The sequence below is a fragment of the Diadema antillarum genome, unplaced genomic scaffold (genome assembly GCF_040938485.1).
Source record: "Diadema antillarum isolate AM-2024a unplaced genomic scaffold, OU_Dant_1.0 scf00000178, whole genome shotgun sequence".
NCBI lineage: Eukaryota > Metazoa > Echinodermata > Echinoidea > Diadematoida > Diadematidae > Diadema > Diadema antillarum.
In genome coordinates this window covers 1,738,272-1,758,612 of record NW_027271067.1, presented here as the reverse complement: position 1 = coordinate 1,758,612, position 20,341 = coordinate 1,738,272, and the positions used below count along the sequence as shown (strand labels likewise).

At 38.9% G+C, this 20,341-nt stretch overlaps 1 protein-coding gene across 1 annotated transcript in view; it reads right to left on the bottom strand.

Moving 5' to 3' along the window:
• Window positions 1-443: 443 nt before the first annotated feature.
• The window catches only part of LOC139722953 (AP-3 complex subunit delta-1-like), a 64,272-nt gene continuing 44,374 nt past the window's right edge, over window positions 444-20,341 (bottom strand). Inside the window, exons 21-32 of the mRNA XM_071634235.1 lie at window positions 12,344-12,507; window positions 11,135-11,214; window positions 10,088-10,268; window positions 8,516-8,728; window positions 6,470-6,625; window positions 5,319-5,474; window positions 5,051-5,098; window positions 3,926-4,063; window positions 2,522-2,662; window positions 2,156-2,241; window positions 1,398-1,605; window positions 444-539 (exon numbers count right to left, since the gene is read on the bottom strand). Coding sequence (XP_071490336.1) covers window positions 444-539; window positions 1,398-1,605; window positions 2,156-2,241; window positions 2,522-2,662; window positions 3,926-4,063; window positions 5,051-5,098; window positions 5,319-5,474; window positions 6,470-6,625; window positions 8,516-8,728; window positions 10,088-10,268; window positions 11,135-11,214; window positions 12,344-12,507 — 1,667 coding nt within the window. The remainder of the gene's footprint in view (window positions 540-1,397; window positions 1,606-2,155; window positions 2,242-2,521; window positions 2,663-3,925; window positions 4,064-5,050; window positions 5,099-5,318; window positions 5,475-6,469; window positions 6,626-8,515; window positions 8,729-10,087; window positions 10,269-11,134; window positions 11,215-12,343; window positions 12,508-20,341) is intronic.

The following is a 20,341-nucleotide window of genomic DNA, read 5'->3' as shown; positions in this document are numbered from 1 at the left end:
ATGGTTGTGACACTATTAGAACACAACCTCATTCATGCTAAATGAGTGTGATGATAATGACACACGCTGAAAGTGTAGTCTTAATACACACCTGATATCTCCACATCTGCCACACAAACTTTTCGCACCTGCGACAAATATTTTGGAACTGGTAACCATAGTTACAAACGCACATGGTCGCATCACTTGATTGCAACTTACTGCAGCTACTGTATATAGCAAGAGACCCACACCATTCTTCTTTTCTCTCTTATTTTTGTGTCAGCTAGAAGAAAAAGCAAAATATAGACAAGCATAACAAACAAAAAACAGAAACATTCGTAATGACCTGAAGCTGGGATGAGAAAATTGTCTGAAGGGATAACCATTGTAGGAGATTGTATGGATCAGTGCTTGTCACACCTGTTTGCAATTTGGGGTCAAGCGGGGTGCACCAACGCTCTCTACGATTCCAGGATGATGGCCTTGATCTCATCCATGTAGTTTGACAGGAGGCTGGAATCGTTGGATTTACCATCCACGGACAGGCCTCCGCCAGGCTGTTAGAATGTGCAATGAAAAACAGAAGCATACATGAGGACCTTGACTCGATATTGTCTGACATACAATGTATAATCCAAGAAGAGTGTTTATTTTTTACTTCAATGTCAAATGCAAAAATTCTTGCCTGCTTTGCTGAGTAGCAGGGGAAAAGAGGGATTGGCTCAGGGAGGATGTGGGAACTCAAATTAGTTATTAAAGAATACAATGCCCAACTTCACAAGGAATATTCATCATCAATGATTCAAATCAGACTATGGTGACAATGTCTATCAGAACACTGACACATCACCAAAAACTGTAAGAGTTTGAAATGCTGCACCTGTTGTTACCCCCTTCTAGGTTTATATGACAGGTTATTGTAATCAGAAACTAAATAATATTGAGCTATATCTGATCCCTGACTTTTGAAAACATAGTATCTTACATTTAATCTATACCTGGACAATATACAATGGAACACTGTTTTGATTTCCACGTCGCAATAAAATTTCTCATCAAATCAGAAAATTCCAATCAGTCCAGGTGAAAAATAAGACAACAATTTTATCTCGGGCAAAAAAAGAAAAGAAAGAAAGATAAAATCTAACAATTGAATAAACTCAAAAATAAACCTTGAAAACTTAATGACAATTCACACGATCAAATGTATCATAGGTGTGGGTTAACTCGGCCTAACAGGTAAACTCGGCCACTTGTAATGAGGGCGCTAGGGGCCAAGTTTACCCATAACTACAGTAGACTGTTTCCTTTAATATGACATTTCATTTCCGCATTATACTGCGCTTTTAATGAGAAGGAAAGAGAGAGAGAGTGGTAGGGAAGGTCCTATCTATCCCCCCATCAGTAAATCTCACCGTGGCCTTGAGTAGAACACAGGCCTGGTGGCCCTTCATGGAGCGGCTGAAGAGGGAGGCGGTGCGCTCCACCCGCTCCACCACCACCATGTGGCAGAAGAAGCAGACGCGGGCGAGTACCAGGCCAAAGTCGGCCCCGCCCGGGGGCGTGGTGAAGGAGTTCTTGGCCGACAGGTCCCCCTGACTCAGCAGCTCGGCGTACTGGTCTCTGCAAACCGTGAGAGGGTCGCATTTACAGCGAATTAGTATGATCATAAATCATGTATGATATACAAAATGAATCATAAATTGCTAAATCTGATGCTCTCAAAAAATATGAAAGGATTCACACACTCAGTTTTCACTGTGAACACTGCTGATTAACTTGTTGAGGGAGGACTGATCTTGCTATAACACATATTTCCCCATAGACACCTGCCCAAGTATACTTGGTACTAGTCTTCAGTGGGTTAATATTTATGAGGACTGAACAAATAACTCCAATTCACGAGAGATGCTCCTCTTGTGCATCCTTTGTAGGTACAATTTTACAGAACTGATTTCACCAGGACCCGGAGTGGAGGACATTTTCAGGAGAGGAATACATCTGTACATCAGATTTTCATAATTGCAAAGCACACATGTCTACACTTCAAAACATTCAATGCAGCATGACTCTGCAGCACTTTACTGACATATAAAACACTTGAAATGAAACTCTTCCATTGCCATATCAAATATCTTTAAAGAATGAGCTTCCTATGAGGAGGATATCTTACCGGCTGCAGGGCATGGCCAGCATATAGGAAGAGACCGGTAGAAGCACTTTGAAGTCGATCTTTTCACTCGTTGCTCCTGAATCATCCTATGGAAGGAAGAAATTGTTTAAAGGTTTTACACAGAATAGATTTCTTATCAATCACCACCACCAAAAAAAAAAAAAGAGAAATAGAAAGAGACAAACTGTATACATAAATCAACATCTAATATTGACTAGAAAAGATAAAAACAGCTCTATTAAAAGTTCTATTGAACATTGTCATTTATGCCATTTCTAGACTTAGTGTGTAATATACACAACATGGACAGACAAAACTGTCACATTCTGGGGAAGGGAGTTTATAAGTACCCAACAAGCACCTCACCTTGACCATGTATGTGAGTGTTCCCTTCAGCTTCTGTGGCATGGTGATGGCGTGGATGCTGAAGGCAAACTGGCCCTCGTTGGAGGCCTCAGGCGGCAGCTGGAATGGGACCTTCACTCCGTCGTGCTGTGACGCTCCCGCCTGGATAAACAGTGGCCATAATGGGGAATGTTAACCATAATCTGAAGAGGGTATTTTAGGTCGATGGCAAATAAACTGATGCAACAGCCACAGCAATACCACACATCATGTGAGATGAGGTTGGCTGTCTAGAGCTGAACAGTAGCATCTCTCAATGGATATTTTGATACACCTAGAGTAAATATCCAAACCTAGTACAATATTGATTTTGTATGAACTTCACATACCCCAAAATAGAAGTACTGCATATGTTGCATATTCTGAATTGAGTTTATGTTCATTAATTCGTGAGTCAACTGATAATTGCCAGAGTAACAACTCGTGAAAATACTGCCTCCTCTAACACAAATGTCTGCAGACAAATATCTCCCCAGTTTCTCATCACTGATTCAGGAATTTTACACTGAACATTTGCACAAGGTGAAAATATGTGACCGTGCACCACAAAACGAACAAAAATTCGCACACACTGATTTTGTGTGAGGACTGAAAATAGGTGAAATGGGTCAACCGAGCAGATGTTGACTTTTTCATATTTTCTGAAAGAGCACTTCTTCTTCTACATTATGTTAAAATTTGGGATCATAAAACGGACAGGAAAGTGTGCTTTTTAGCCGTTTTTCTGGAACATTATTTGGCAGAGTAGTGTGATTAATTGTGTCTTTTTGAGTCCCGTTTTCATTTCTTAAAAACCTTGTACACACTCTTCACTTTCAAGTCCTATAACTTTTGAAAAGATGGCGCTACTGCTTTGAAAGTTGGCATTAATTAAGGACAGAATGTGTTAATAAGGCATGATCAATTTCAATTTAATCTGATAATCCCTTCATTGTTGTTACTCCTGTGGTTTACATCCTGTTTTTTGTCCCATTCATTGCACAGCCAGCACGGCTTGGAAAGCGCTTGAATAGACACTGTACTTCAGAGCCTCTTTTCTCAGTTCACACTTTTCCTGAGTGTGTGCCTTCTTTCCAATATTTAGATAGGTTAGGAGAGTCCATTTGCTTTGAGTTATACATCATTTTAAAGCTAAATGTCAGCTCTTTCAGAATATGCTCTTAACTAAAATTTCATGTCTGGCGACTTTTAGTTTGTTTTGTGGTGCAGGGTCACATATGAAAATTGTCATAATAGCAACATTTCAGAATACTGATAAAAGGCATGATAGGCAGTAACAGTGCAAAACAAAGAAACAAACAACCAGAAGTTTGAATTCACATTACATCATAATAAAGGTGACTACAAAATGTATGACCGACTGACCTCACGTATAAGCTTGGTGTTGAGGGAGTCAAGGACGTTGAACTCCAGGGCCTTGAGGTGGGACGAGGTGAGGTTGGTGAAAATGACCGAGATGACCACTTGAGAGTTCTGCTTGGGGTCCACTCTCGTCTCGTACGTCTGGGAGAGAAGGGACAGAAGACAGAAAGGGGGCAGTGACACACCCATAGAAGAGGATAACTTGACTGTGTTGCAATGAGTCATGTTCTCATTGCAACAGTGTACTGTAAAAGTGGTTTCTTTCGCGTACAGAAACTTTCGCGGTTTCCATCGGCGCGGACTTTTTCGCATGTGTTTAAATTCGCGGTCAGTAATGATAGCGTTGTACAAGCGACGAGTTCAAAACATTTTCGCGTGGTGTTAAATTCGCGGTTCAACCTCAAAGCACGAAAAGCGCGAAAATAAAACCACCGCGAAAGAAACCACTTTTACAGTATAATATTCAAATATGCTTCATTGCATAATGCAACTTGTAGCGAAACTACTTGTCCAGGTGCTCCTTATGGTGGCAGCCGAACGTGTAAGCCACCCAGAAAATCTCCTGTCCGGAATTCTTAAAGTGCACATTGACATTCTTTGCAACCTGCAAAACGTCAATCTGCAGATGGGGGGGGGGGGGGGGGGGGGGGGGGGGGGGGCTAATGGTTGGAAAACTGTTTACATAACATCTTCCTAAATGCAATCCTCATCAGCAATATTCTATGCTAATTCTATGCAAATTCATTTGTGATCTGGCGGAAAAAAAATCTCTCCAAACACAACTCTTTTGCACACTATAACTTGTTGAAACCAGGAGAGAATAAAACTGACAAGTAATGGTATGGGTACTAACACCACCCTGTGGCTTGGTATACAACAAACTTAACACTTGGCATTCCATTCAGTAGTCATACATGTATACCTAAAACTTCAAGATTTAGAACTAGGAACTGAAATGTTTTACAGGGTGGAAATTCTCTTCACTTCTTTTCACTCCTTTTTGTTAATCCCCTCTGTGCACAGGGCTATCTTATCATCCTCTTTACACATCAAGTGACAACATGAAAAATGAAATGCAAAGTCAAATAGTTCAATGCACTGGCAAACAGGGCCTAGGACCCTACTCACCATCTTGATGGACTCATTTTCTGCCAATAGTCTGTAGCTGGACATCGCCTGTAGTAACAAAATCAAAATCAGTATTATTTTCATCATAGTTTAACACAATTTGCACACATCATAATTCACAATTAACAAATTTCACCAGATGTTGTGCTTCAAAAGTATATCTCCCATCACCCTAATCTTTCAAGATTTTTGACCTCAAAGCTCCTCAGTCATTTTTTGTTACTCCACACAGACAACTTTTCATCACTGCATCGTTCAGGTGACTTACTGGAATGACAACTTCTGGAGTGGGTTCAGGCGACGCTTCCACCTCCTCCACCGCTTCATAGTTCTCCTTGCTCGCTGACTTCTTTTTCCTCTTCTCCTTCTTTTCCTTCTCCTTCTCTTTCTTCGTCTTCTTCTCTTTCCGATGTTTCTTGGATTTCTGTGAATTGTCGTCATAAGATGTGGGATTTATTGACTTGCGTACAATTCAAGATTAGTCTTGAGTTCCCAGACCTTCACCGTGTTGTTATACCTATGAATGTCAACTTTGGGGGTCTTCTTCATCAGACTTCAATGCAGATTTGCACTGGCTGGGTTAATGTTACACATAATGTACAAAGACATATTTTGTAATTTTGAGATACCTTTTGTTTTGCTTTGAGCCACACCTGATAACATTTGTTGATACTACACAACCATATCCGTGTCTGGCTTTCTTGTTTGTTTGAATACCCTGGTATTTACAAAAAGTACAACATATTTTATTAACAGGGAAAATTAATATTAGGATGCAAAATTCAATGAGGACAAAGAGAAGTACAAAATATGCACAAAGATTGCTAAGCTACGTACATGTCTGACAAGATATACAACCATGCATTTTTTCTTGATAACAAAGACAACTTTGCGGCTAAGTATTCTTCGAAATCTTGAGATAAGGATATTAGAAATGACTCACTGTCACAAGAACAAAAAGTCACATTTAAAGAAACTCACATCACTTGGAATGCGACAGAAGCAAGCATCGTACCAGAAACTACACAAAGCAGGTGTTCTTGGATGCAAGCAGTGAACACTACATGAAAGCATCACAGTCTCCCTGATGTACAATTAAATACTTACCACTGACAAATTTCATTTGAAGCACTCAGGGTCACAGTATGTTGCATTTTGTCAGACAGCATTTAACAGTTTGTTCTTGAAAACTTTCACGCACTATGCATGTAAATTTTGCAAATGCAGTAAATGATATGATGAAAGAGTTGAAAGTAACTCAGATGAGAGAGGCTACATTTGTATTTTGTGGAGTGTACGTTTGCAGTCAACACTCACAGCTTGTCGGAAAGTTATGGTATGTTACCATGGTAAAAAATGCAAGCCAATAATCTCTTGAATCTGGATGGCGATAGGGTTTGTTGCTGCTGTGAGACGTACCTCTTCCTGCGGGGATTCCTCCTGGGCCCTCTGCCCGTTTGTGGCCGGGGCGGGAGTGGGGGTTTGGGCGGGGGAGGGTTTGGAGGTGGTGGTGGTGGTGGTGGTGGTAGTGGTGGTGGTTGTGTCTTGGGACAGCCAGAAGCTCAAATCATCCACCTGTAGGTCATGGGATCACAGGGGAAGGGATACGTACAGAGAGTGGGAGAGGACATGCCAGACATGCGCAACATGCTATCAACATGCTATACAACCAGGATCTCACAAAACTCTCACCAGATTCATGTCAAAAGCCATCGTTCACATTCACATAATGACTCAAATATAAGGTGTGAAATTACACTAATAGAATGCTACCAGTTTCATCAAAATTTTTGCTGAAGTTTCTGCCTGCTCTAAGCAAAATTGAAATGATGAGTCAAATCTAGTACATTAATAAACTGTTGCAGAGTTGTGATAATGTAGCAATGATGACTGCCGGGGGAGGGGAAGAGGGGAAGGGAATTTACACCTGATGAACTATTTATTCAAAGACATGATCTGTGGCAGTGGAAAAGTGGAAAATTTCTGTCAGAGCAGAAACTTTGATAACATGAACTTCTTCCATAAGGTCAATTTCAGTAAGATTTACTTGCTTGTGATTTTGTATATGAAAGCATTTTTTTTCATATCAATATATTTATATCTCTCAAAGAGCATTTCCATATTCTTATTTTGGCATTACTTTAGCACAGCATTATAGTCGTGAAAACTGCCACACCATAAAATATTCCACATTTACAGCACACTTTTCTCTACATTTTACAGTAACAGTATTCCTACGGTGTTTTTTGGCAGAACAAAAAGCACTATAAAATACTGCAATTTAGTGCAAAAAAAAGTAATGGGTGGCAACTCTATATACCAAACTAGTTTACATCTGCGGCTGCCACACTAAATCATGCTGGCGGTAAAGTCCATCCTCAAACAAGGAACTTAATGAGTGATGCCTGCATTGTATATCACCTGAATTCAGAATTGTTACTTTAGGATCGTATCGAAGGAGCAAATGTTTCAACGCTTGGGCAGGAGGGGAGAGGAAAAACCATGCCCAGACTTGTTGCCAGCGCACTAACATTTCACCAAATTTCACATCATTCATGTTCTGCCCGTATGAAATCTAAACATTTTAATATCATACTACTACTTTTTGTTAAAAAAATAATAATAATTAAACAAAACGAATAAATAAACTAAAACATCTTATTGTTCAATAGTGCCACAGTTCAGTCATTTCAAATATTCACTGAAAAAAAAAATACAAAGAGTGATAACACCAACACCATTGCTAATCTACACTACAAGTACAAATTGTATTATGAATATACTTCTAATACTAGTATTTACCACAACAAAAATATATTACTATGCAACACTAAGTAAAAACTGTAATCACAAAACCAGGTACAAGGGTAAATATTCTATGCATGGCTTTCAGCTTTGATCTGGGCAGTGCAATGACAAAGGAAAGGGTAAGGGTGGAGTGCTGGAAGTGAAAGGAATTTATCTTTTGGAAAAAACTTAAGAGGTAGAAGTCCCCTTTTGCAATTACTCCCGATATATCAACAGGATTTAGTCCTGCAAGTCATAAGCATCAAATGTTCATATCAAACAGCCATCTGGCATGGCACATGAAATTGAAAACTTTCTAAAATTTTCCAGGTAATTTGTCAGAGTTACAATTGTATCTTCAATCCATGGTATAATTTCATTTTACAATGAGCCACAACCATAAATATGGGCCCATGGATAATTCCAATGAAAATCCATATGATGATTCGCCATACAGTTGTATGAGCTTCTTTCTTTTATTTTGTTTTGTTTTGTTTTGTTTTTTTTACTACATGAAGGTTATTGCCTTGATATCAAGACAATTTATGGAATGCGAAGGAGAAAGGTAAGAAAGAAAGAAAGAAAGAAAAAAATCACAAATTCATTCGCAACATTAAAACCATGCACTTTTTGACTCTTGCAGCTTTGGACAATGCACACAAAATGTTGCTAACTTACCGCCGGTACCTCCGCAGGACCAGCAGGTGCTGGTGTGGCCTCCTCTTCGGGGACGGCTGCTGCCTCGACCTCGGCTTCTGCAGCGGCCGCAGCATCGTTGCCATTGGCAACGGGTTCAGCGGGGGTGTCCTTGCTCTCTTCTTCTTCTGCTCCCATGAGGTCTGGCTCGGCCGCCTCTTCTACCTCTTCCTTGGCTGCCTTGGACTTTTTCTTCTGCAAGAAGACATTTTTATTCCACTTTGTCAGTTTGAGAAAATTTCTGCTTTGTTTTGAAAGTTTCTGAAACTACATTAACTAGGCATTGCACTATTGTAGGTACTGTACCGTATGTCCCCAAAAAAATTACAACGGGATCTTCCACAATGGTAACTTTAAAAATACTAAATCAATCCAAATATAATTTCAGGGTATGAAACTACATTGTATAACTTATTACCCACATCTTATAGAAAACCCCATCTGATTTGCTTTAGTGGTCATAGAGAAATGAGGAGTTTTGTAGAGCATGTCAGGAATCCCTTCCCTCCAAGTTCTGTCCATTGCGTTCACACATTATGCAATTCCAAGAGTATCCATGTACAAGTGTACTACATTTGGAAGAATCAGGCTCGTGACATGCTTTACAAAGATCCACATTTCTCTGTGACCACTTGACCAAATTGAATGGGGTTTTCTGCAAAATATAGCTAAGATGTTATATTTTAAGACCCTGAAGTAGCATTCAGACAGTTCGATCACATTGGAAATTTTCAATGCGAAAGTCTAGTTGTAATTTTTTTTTTTTTGAGACATACTGTAGAGAGGAATGACTGGAATACTAGTATGGGGGGGAAAACAGAACACCAGCATATGGAATCTTGGGGAATAAGAAGGGAGGGGACTGGGTAGGCTGTAAGAGAAGAACTCAATTCTGATTGCTATACTGCTTCTTTGAAGAATACAACATATTCTAATTACAAGTATGTAATCTCTAGATGGCAATCCATTCAAATTGTTTACATTTATAAATTGAAGGATTGATGACGCCCTGGTGTATGGAGCACTTATTTTTCCAATTAATGCCTTTCCCTTGAACTTTACGATCTGAATTCGCACTAATTCTCTTGTGTATGGATATACACAAACTCTATTACATTTACAGTCAAGAGTCAGACGCATACACATAAGAGTCTCTTGTCCATATTTCCAAAATGCAAAGACCATGGCATGGCCTTCTTTGTAAGAGGATTATGAATCTGTGGTTTAGGAAGAATAATGACAACTGACCTGTTTTGACTCAAAATCAGTATAAATCAAAGTGCATTTCTCACTCTTATACCTAGCCTGCACCTATATCCCCCACCTCTACTCTTTTTTTATTATAACATGGCATTTATGGTTACAATCACAACAAACTGGTAACCAGACAATCATTCCAGGTAAAAAAAAAAAAGAAGAAATAGATTATTATCTTTCGCAAGCAAAATAGCTTCATCTTGACATAAAGTACGAAAATTTCCCCTTTTGCAGCAATTGTCTAAAGGGCGTCATTCCTGGGGAAGTGATTGTCCATTTTGCGTGGCATGGACCCACCTTCTTCTTATCCTTCTCCGACTTTCTGCCCCGCTCCTTCTCCGCCCCCTTGTCCTTGCTCCTCTTCTTCTTCGGCCGCTCCTCTGCCTTGCCTACCTCCGCCTCCTCATGGGTGGTCTTCAGCTCCCCGCCCACGTTGCGATGCCTCCTCACAGGCAGGCGGTCCGAGTCGTCCAGCGGCCTAACAAGGCATCAACGTCAATACAGTCAACATAATAAAGAGTACAATAACAAGAGTACTATAACGGGTTAAATGCTATATCTAAATATCTTTAAGTCAGTCCATCATCAAATACTAGTGGAGCAAAATATAACCTTGACAGATGTGATACCTCACTTGGAATATAACAAGGAATATTCTTGTAACTATGATTGAAGATATTCCATATTCTTGATTATTTTCATTGTTTTCTTTACAGCAGCTTTAGCTGCAAATATCTCAAATCAACGATTCTTCATCAACTACTGTAAAAGTGGAAATCTTCACGGTGTTGTAATTTTCGCGCATTTCTCACAACCAGAAACTACCGCGAAAATAAAAGCACGCAAATATTTTTGCATGCCATATGTTCCCGTGCGTTATGTCTTGATTCCGTTGAATTAAAAACATGCGAAACTATTCTTACCCAGCCGAGCGCGACAAATTAGTCACGCGAAAATATCCACTTTCACAGTACGGCAATGACGTACCCCACAGAAGGCAAGGGTGGAAATAAAATTAGAATTTTTATGAATTCAACTACAATAGTACTGATAATTACTATAAATGGCAATAATGCCAAAGATGACAATAATGATGATGATGATTATAACGACGGAGATGATGATGATAACGACAATTACATTCAACACTACCACCACTGCCACAACCTCTACAAAAAAAAAAAGCCATCATATATGTCACAAATAATAAGTGTCCAATCAGCATTGATATGATGATAAGCCTCACTGTAGATACAAAACCATTACCATAGTTTCACCAACTGGCTTCAGCCACGTTGGATATCCTGCAAGGAGCAAAGAGCAAACAAAGAGGCCTAACTTTACCTTTCTAAGTCAATGTCCAGTGCTCGGTGGGGATCGTCCATTGGACGATTGTCCTCCTCGTGGTCTGAGAGTACGGCCCCCTGTAACCAAACAAGAAGATGGTGGACACTTTCCTCAGCAACATGCAAATTTCAAAACTTATTTTATTTTAAATCTGAATTTTATATCTTACCACACAAACAGAGTATTGCTAGTAGAAGCATACATTCAGCATCATTACCCTATCTCAGACAAGTCTGGTAATAATGCAAGCCATCTGACTTTTGGACATGCTAACATTTACCAATAAGCTTATTTTTGGACTTGTAACTTGGGCGACAGACATGTGGTAGGCAGAAATCGTACACTAGATATTCTTTTCTCCCAGCTTATCTGTTTTTTGAGGGGAATGAAGTGATTATAGATTTGTTTCTCGTTAATTTCTTTTTAAAACGGGATCAACAGATTAAATGAATTGTGAGCATCTGTATCGAAAAATCTTCATAGAAAAACCCTCCTTTTGCAAAAAGTCCCTTTTGAATATGAAAATGCATGTGCAATAAAACAATACCTATCATCTTTGGTCCAAATTTTTTTCTAAAATACTTTTTGTTAATCTCTATGGTTAATCTGAATGATATCATGTAACTGTCAGGACAATGTAATGCCTATTATAAAAGTTGTGTGGTAACATAGTACCAATGATTTACTTTGAGAAAATTTCATATTAGTGTCATTGCATGAAGAGAAGCTAAATTTTCAATGCTGCAGCTCAGCTCAGCCTGCCAAACCTTAAAACTGAGAAAACTCATGGTAGAATCTGTAATGTTGCTTCATTGTTGTTGTTGTTGTTGTTGTATACTACATTTAGTCAAGACATACTGTATACGCCGAATATTTCGCGAGGTTTTTATTTTCATGAATTTCGCGAGTCAGGTGCTATTCGCGAAATTAAAGACATGCAAAAATATTGACTCTGATCCCGATGTGAATGTGACATACGCGTGTACACTTCTCCGTTCAGTACAGGACTCCACGATCGCGAATTTTACCACTCGCGAAATTGTCGGGAATTCCCGAGTCGCGAAAATTAAGACTCGCGAAATGGCGTATACAGTATATGCCTTATTTAACACAGTGGAATACAGAATAAACATGGCATATTATTCATAGAACCCATCCATGAAAAAGTGGAGCTGGGATAATCAGATTGAAACTTTTGGCCCAAACCTCTGGCATCTCTTCTCCCACAATGTCGACGCGGTGCGCCACGGGAATGTCGTCGCTGGAAACGGAGGTGTGGCGCCCTCGCTTGCCCTTCTTGTGCTTTCTGTGCTTCTTCTTGCCAGAGGAGCCCTTGGTATGCTGCATGTACTGATCGGTCACGTTGACCCCTGGGGCAAAATGTGAACACAGAAGAGGAAGGGAAAACGGACAAGAGAATTAAAAATAGAGCAGAAAGTTCAGTCACCACCCTCACTGGCCTTCTTCTTTCTGAGAACCATCAAACAGACCATTGTCTGAATTACACCTGGCATCCTGATGGATTTTAACCCATTGAGGATGGGCTGATTTTGCTACAAAACGCATTTCCCATAGACGCTTGCCCGAGTATAGTCGGGACTCGTCTTCAACAGGTTAAAAAAGAACCTACAGACACCCACTTAATCTAAGACAACCATTCTAAAAACAAATCAACAGAATGCAAACTCTGTCCCCTATGTTGCCATGGCAGACTTCAAAATACGCTCTAGTAGGAGGCATATCTTCTGAGAGGCAAATATCTCCATGGGATGATAGCACAACACAACATATTGTGCATTGTACATAAATGGCAAAGCATTTCAAACTCAAATCGCCAGCTGATACGTAGCAGGCACCAAATGATATACAACAGCAAAGGGAGAAACTCCACGCCACTTTGCTGATGCAACAGAATGGACATCATTTCTGACTTTTTCTTTCCTTTGTGTAACATCTATCTGTAATCATTTATAAGACACTGCTTCCCTATACAATCTGAAATACTTGCAATGGTTAGAGCAGGAGATTGTTGTTTTACTACGGTGACAACAATCACTGTAGTTTGCTACAATTCCAAACTCTTCATGAAACAAGAATGTGAAATAGGGCTCTCATTTACCTTCTTTAAATCTATTTATAGTAGACACAAAAATCTTGGTTAATATGACACTGCTTCTAAAGGCAGGGATGATATTGAGGTTTGTTGAAAAAATCGGAAATCAAAGTTTTCAGGTGATTTTGATACATGGAAAAAGCAAAATGTGTATAGACTTGAGAATAAAAAAAAAATCTAAAATCAGATTTAAATCTACAGAATATCACGCCTGTTAACGCCAAATATACATGTAGGCTCATTTTGGCCCACTACATCCAGAACAGACTTAGTAGGCCCAAAACAGTTCCTATACGAATAATGCACAACCAAAATACACGATATACAACAGCTCATGATGCCCAATGGAAGCTCAGCACTGGCCAATGGGACTCAAAACGGTACCAAAAATCACCCCAGCTTCATTTTTTTTTTTTTTTTTTTTCACCAAGAATGGACTTACATCATCCGAATCCCACTCGGTGTATGCACTTGGAGTTTACACTCAAGCTACACAAGGAATATGTGGTATGCAGTCATAGCTGGATTATCAAGGGTGGTAGCTCAGAGAATTGAAACTCGGGGGATTTCAAGGAAATCTTTTCTTTTCTTCATCTATTTCCATTTCATTTCATTTTCTGCTAATTTTTCCACAAAGCAGAGAGATACTGTAGGGGAGCAGATAGAGGGCATACTTTCCCCAAAGAGAAACTAATCTGGACTTACATGAAAGAAATGAAGACTTACATCCCAAATTCTCACAAACTTTTGAAGAAATCTATTATAAATTTCAAGTACATTTCAACAACCTTTTTTGAAGGTCTATGACTCAAGCGCTAATATCAAGAGTCAGCCACTTTTTGAGAACCATTGTCATACAAAATAAAACAAGACAAAACAAAATAAATTCAGTAAAGTATGCTATCCACAGACAACTGTATAAAAACTACATTGTAGCATCTTGTCTAAAAATATCATGTGTGATATTACAAGGTACTGTGATGAATTGGCCACATCACTGTTGATATTATGGCAACTGGAAAGATCTGTATGAATCAGATTTACTTGTTTCTTCCAAATCCATATCATGATACTGTACTGGCAAGTTCAGGTGAAATAGAAAATAGCTTTGACATGAAGCTCACAGAGACAATGCAAAGTGAGAGTATGTTTTATGCTGCCAGCAAGAAGAGCATACTCATGGGCTGGGGAAGCTAAGCACTGAACCCTCCACCAGAAATATTAAAGAGAATGGTCACTATCACAGAGAGAAATATTCATAACATACACAGATAAAAACAGTTTTATTGTAGATCTATATCTAGTATTATTGCTGGTTTTGCATTCCCCAAACTGCAAAATTTACACTGACAAATATATGTGCATACACATTAACACATGTATAATAGCGGTGGGGGGAGAAAAAAAAAGTCCATAAAGCGGAGTACTGTAAAACATGATATATCAGCGGCATGAAATTTTCACGAATTGCCACTGGCATTCAATGCATATAGTGTAGACAAGAACTTTCGCATGCATTTTAATTTCGCAAATCTTGACGTTCGCGAAATTAAAATGCACGCGAACATTCCTCGTTTTACAGTATATTATTACACTTTGATACAGTTGAATGACAACATCACATACTCTACTGCATGACATGGAGACACAGGAGTTCTACAGTAACACAAGACACACACTTAGCTTTTTCTCACAATGTTGAAATATTTGGCATGCATGCTTTTGAATGGCAACGTGGCACAAGGTGTGCAACAACACTTTACAAGTGGCAGATCGAACAGCAGAACAAAAGACAGTGCACCTAATCTTTGAGAGGGAGCACTACCACATTCATTTTGTGTGGGTTTTTTTTCAACATACTTTCATCTGATCAAAACAAAAGCCCACATTATAACTTTTTAAATAATGGTGTTGACATGACTAGATACAATCTGGGACATTATAAATGACAGAAGAAATGAGTGTAAACAACAAAATGAGAGATGTTTCCCTTAGCTTTAGATATGCCATGAGGCATCAAACTGTACCATGTAATGATTTAAATGGTAAACTCTAATATGTAACAAAAACATTGTATAACAAAGCCTATGGTGTTTGTTTTTTTTTTTTTAAAGAATGAGAGCAACCGGACTGCCACATGCACTTGAATGCGACGTCTCCATCTTCTTTCTGTGATTGCCATATTACACTATAGAGTCTGGCCCATTACTACAGTACTGTAAATGTAGTGAAGTCTATTGATCATGACCTTTGACCTTGAGATATGACCTTTCATTCCTCTATACAGCTTCCTTTCTGTACCTCTCACTGAATGACATTCTCATTGGATTTTCTGTAGATGAAATTATGGCTGCACAATGACATCTTAGCTAAAGCTAGGAACCAGAGACTCCAACCCCAAGCACCTTCTGATCTGGAGATTCTCCCACCTAAAACCCCTAGCAAACGGGAGACTCCAACTTAATGCGCAAAGCGCACATCACGAGCGGGAAGCTCGAAGTTCCTTACGGCCGGGGTCCAGGACCCTCTTAAGGGTCCTGGAAGCTCTAGGGTTCTAGGTGCTCTCTCGTGCTATCTAAGGCTTATTTTTCAACATACGATGACACTTAGTAAGAAATCATTTCAAGCTGGAGACACAGAGCCAGTGGAGGGGGGGGGGGGAGAAAATTTTAATCTCAAGCGGGAGAACGGGAGATTTTGCAAAAATGGGCTTTCGGCGGGAGATCTCCTGTCGAAAGTGGGAGAGTTGGAGTCTCTGAGGAACCTCTGATTCTTCACCCTCACCATTTGATTTGATATTATTCTGTGTATTCACATTCCCTTTCTACTATAATATATCAGCTTTGGATATTTCGAGTGAAGTTAAAACAGGAAGTCAAGTGACTTTTGACCATCACCCTAAAATCTATTCTTTCTTTTGTTTTCTTTCTTTCTTTGTTGCTTAATCTTCTTCCTCTTGAAGACTTTTCCACAATGTACATGCCTCACAGATTGAGTCCTGACAGAGTTTTGTTGCAGAGAAATCTTCTCTTTTTTTTCAAGGTGAGCAAAGAGCAAACTAACAACTTGAGATTGATAAAGAAGGAGCCCAATACACCAAGAGAGTGACACAAAATCCGATACAAAAGGCAAAGACTTCCTTTTTAGGCAATATGAAAGTGGAACTAAATATCGGCTGTACAAGAATGATATCAACAGAATAACAGAAAGAAGGGGTTTGATAATATTTTAGAGACGTCAAAAGTTGTACTCCTGTTCCAATTAAGTAAGGACGAGAAGAAAAAAATGGAATGAATGTGTATGGTATAAAGAACATACTGCCTTTTCTTCTTTCTTTTTTTTTCCATGCATGCCCTCAAGACCCATACTTCCTTTCAAAGCAGATTGAATTGCACCAGTCAACCCCATAAACATATATATTTTTCTTTTCCAAATGAATAATTTCCAGCTGCATACATTGAGGAAAAACTGAGGCTGGTTTACGCTTTTGTGGCACAACATCCATGAGGGGGCTCCTGTGGTCTAGATCATCTTCTGAGTCTTGAACGGAGAATAATCAGAGAAGTCTCATTAGAATGCTGTACACTGGATGACAGCCAAATTTTACATTACTACTAATTGGCAAATATACTGTATATGGTGGGCTTACACATGAGTACAAACGCAACAGGCTTCTAATGATGGATTGGCCATGTTGTGAAACTTAATGACAGAGACATTGTTGCCTGATTGTCTTCACACACCGCAGGGCAGTGCAAAGTGTCAAAATATTTCCCGCAGCTGGTGTTTCCACCGTCTGAACAATGACACCGAAGCACTCTCTAAAACAGTCTAATGTTTGTTTCATGATTAATCATGTACAAATTGTCTATAGAACTTACAAAACAAAGAAGAACATGTCATATCTTAATTACTTCAGAACGAAGAATTTCTTGAACCCTGGTTGCTAGGTGCTGGAAGTGCCTACCAATGGAACTATACACACCACTACCTTTATTACATTTTGTCCTTTTGGTTTCTGTATATTTCTATCCATATATTTGCTTCGTTTTCCAATCAATGGGCACTTGTACTTGATGCTTAGTACAGCCACAACCAAAGTATTAAAATGGTCTGCTTAAGTGTGACCCACCATCATGTTACTGCGATAAAGTTGCAGACATAAAAATCAAAGAGAGCTCATATGTAGTGATATTGAAAAAACAAACAAACATAAACCTGTCATCAGTTTAGAAACTGTTGTATTTTTACTATCTCAAATCAGAATTTCTTACTTGTTTATGCATGCTTCGAATTTTTTTTCTTTCATTAAGCGGGTTATCATGGTTTTGTATTGACCTATTGCACTCGTATGTTAAATCTACAGCATGCTTGGATATGCATCTCAACTGTACGGCTAATTCTCATAAAGAAACTGTTTATCTGAAGACTAGTATTTGATTTTGCTTTGAGGTTGCTTTTTGGAAGGAAAGTGGGGTAAATTATATTTCATTTAATAGCTTTGAGAGAATCTGCCAAAGTTTAAATATACTAAAAACAGGACACTACTAAGCAGCAGCTTTCAATCAGCTTTTCTAATGACCAGTAATAAGACAAGGAGATAATCTTGCCCATGACCAAGGCTTTCCAGAAATCTGATACGTTTCTTATACCAGCAAAGATACAACAATAACAAATGGATGCAGCTTGAGAACTGTAATGAGCTAGGAAAAGATTCTGGCATTTGGAGAGCAGATAAAAGTGTGTTTAAGGTGGTAATGATGTACAGTATTGTGGGGAATTCCCCTGCATAGTACATGAACATACAAATGTATCTCAGCCAGCAGCCTACAGTGGATTGGACATCGAAAGCGAAAAGTAATGTAAAATGTGATGATTTAACGAGACACATGTAACCACAGCTGCATTATCAATCTTCTCCTTTCCACAGCTTGAAAGTATAGCCAAAGACACAAAGTTCACAGGAACAAATGTTTGCACACATGCGCAATGATAGGTGGAGTGATTACATGGATAGCAGCCCTCACTGCATTTTTTTTTTTTTTTTTTTTTACTGGGTTAAAGAAAATATAACTCATGTATTTAGTTAGTTATCCATCCATTTTGTCTATTCATTTATCTACTTATTATCTCTTTATGTCCTGACTTATGTATTCATCTACTCACTTATTCACTCATCTATTTTACTGTCATTATTCATATGTGTGTATTCTATCATTTATTCCTTTATTCATAATTCCTTTGTTTCTACATCTAACAATGTGTGTATATGTACTCACTCTTAACAGTCTTTGCCAATTTGTGACACTAATGCACGATTCAGAGCTTGCAGCAATAGTAGTCAGAAGCTATCGAGAGCAAACTAAAAGCAGAGTGCAGATTGATGTGTTCTGCATTAACGAGGACCACAAAAACAAAATATAACCACACACATTCAGTTTCTGAGGGGGTCTGGGAACATCGTCTACAGTTTTTGACCTGACCAATCAACAGTATGGTTAATTTTCATCAAATATTCTGGCAACATCGCATTTTTTTTTTTTCTTGGAGCTGAAAATCAGAGAGCAGACATGCTTTCTCAGACAGAGCTACATTTGGAATAATTGTGTAATGCAGTTGGAATGTCATCACTCATCCCCTCATGCAACCCCTTCCAGACAATCTGAGAAACGGTTCCTTCTCATTCTTGCAGCACAGTACAAATCGCTGCCACTAGCTGGTAGCCCCACAGGTGCCATTTCGTACAGGGGTTTGCAATGTTTGAAAGTTGCCGTAATTGCAGTTACCATGGTAATGACTCCAATACTCCCATATGATTGGTTGCTGAACAGCTGCCACTGAACTGCAATTATTACACCTTACGATACTGCAGTAGTTGTAATCAGCTCTATGAAATGGCGCCTAGATCACACTGGAACAGTTATGTAAAGACTGTATTAATCAAAGAGCTTAATCAAATAATGCCCAATTCACAATGGGACAGCTAAAAGAGTATCAGTCAAACAGCTTTATAAAATGGTGCCCAGAACACACTAGAACAGTTAGGATTGTATCAATACTGATAATATGCACAGCTGTGTGAGTGTGTCTGCTGTCTGCAGATAATAGGTCCTTTCAGCTTTACTGCACGAGTGTGACCAAGTTACAAATCAAACAAGATGGTGTGGAAACAGCACACATCAATTCCAAGAAGGATGTAAAATTTTTATGTCATGACAGATATCCATGATTTTTCGTTTCATTACCTCCACCGCCAATGATGTTTTTGCTAGCGTTAAGCATTTAGTTGCTTGTTCATCTCTTTAGCAATATTACTCCAAGATTGAGAACAGATTTGGATTATAAAATTTTCAGGGTATGTCCACTGTGGTAAAGGGAGCGGATGATTAGTATTTGGTGGGGCTCCATATAATGATCTAAGTTCTGGATCTTTTTTAACGGATTTGTTCCTAGTTTTATAGCATTAGTGACCCCATGACATGGGAGGTTTGTGCACGGAAAAGAATGTTTCATTCTACACTGTTATTCAGTATTCTAGATAATGCTTTGTTTTTTTGTTTCTTTTAGAATTTGGGCTTCTTTTTCAACAATATGACCATTGATGGCCCAACACTATTCTGAACTGAGGGCTACTACATTCAATTGGAATATGTAACACACACAAAGGTGCATGCAAAATGCATCAAACATAAAGAATCTAGGCCTTGATGTTTTGGATTTGGGTTTTTCCTTTTCCCTCCTATTCTCTGTGGTTGCAATAAGCCAGTTCGGAGTTACATTCTGCACATGAGCAGATAAAGATCATCTGAGAAAAACGACATATTGAGATACAAAGTTGTAATAACATGGACAATTCCTGAGGGGACGGTTTCTTTATGTTGCAGTGAAAGAACATCTCTTAATATCTAAGGCAGCTTTTTCAGAAGAAAAGCAGGTTGGATTTTGTAAAGCGAGTGACAACAACAACTGTTTTGTTTCGATGGTTTACAATTGGGGGCCATTTGAAACATCACTAACTGCGAACTGGTCTATTGTATGCATTTTCTTTATAACTGTAACTACACAAAGCGCACACGACAGGCAAGTGTACC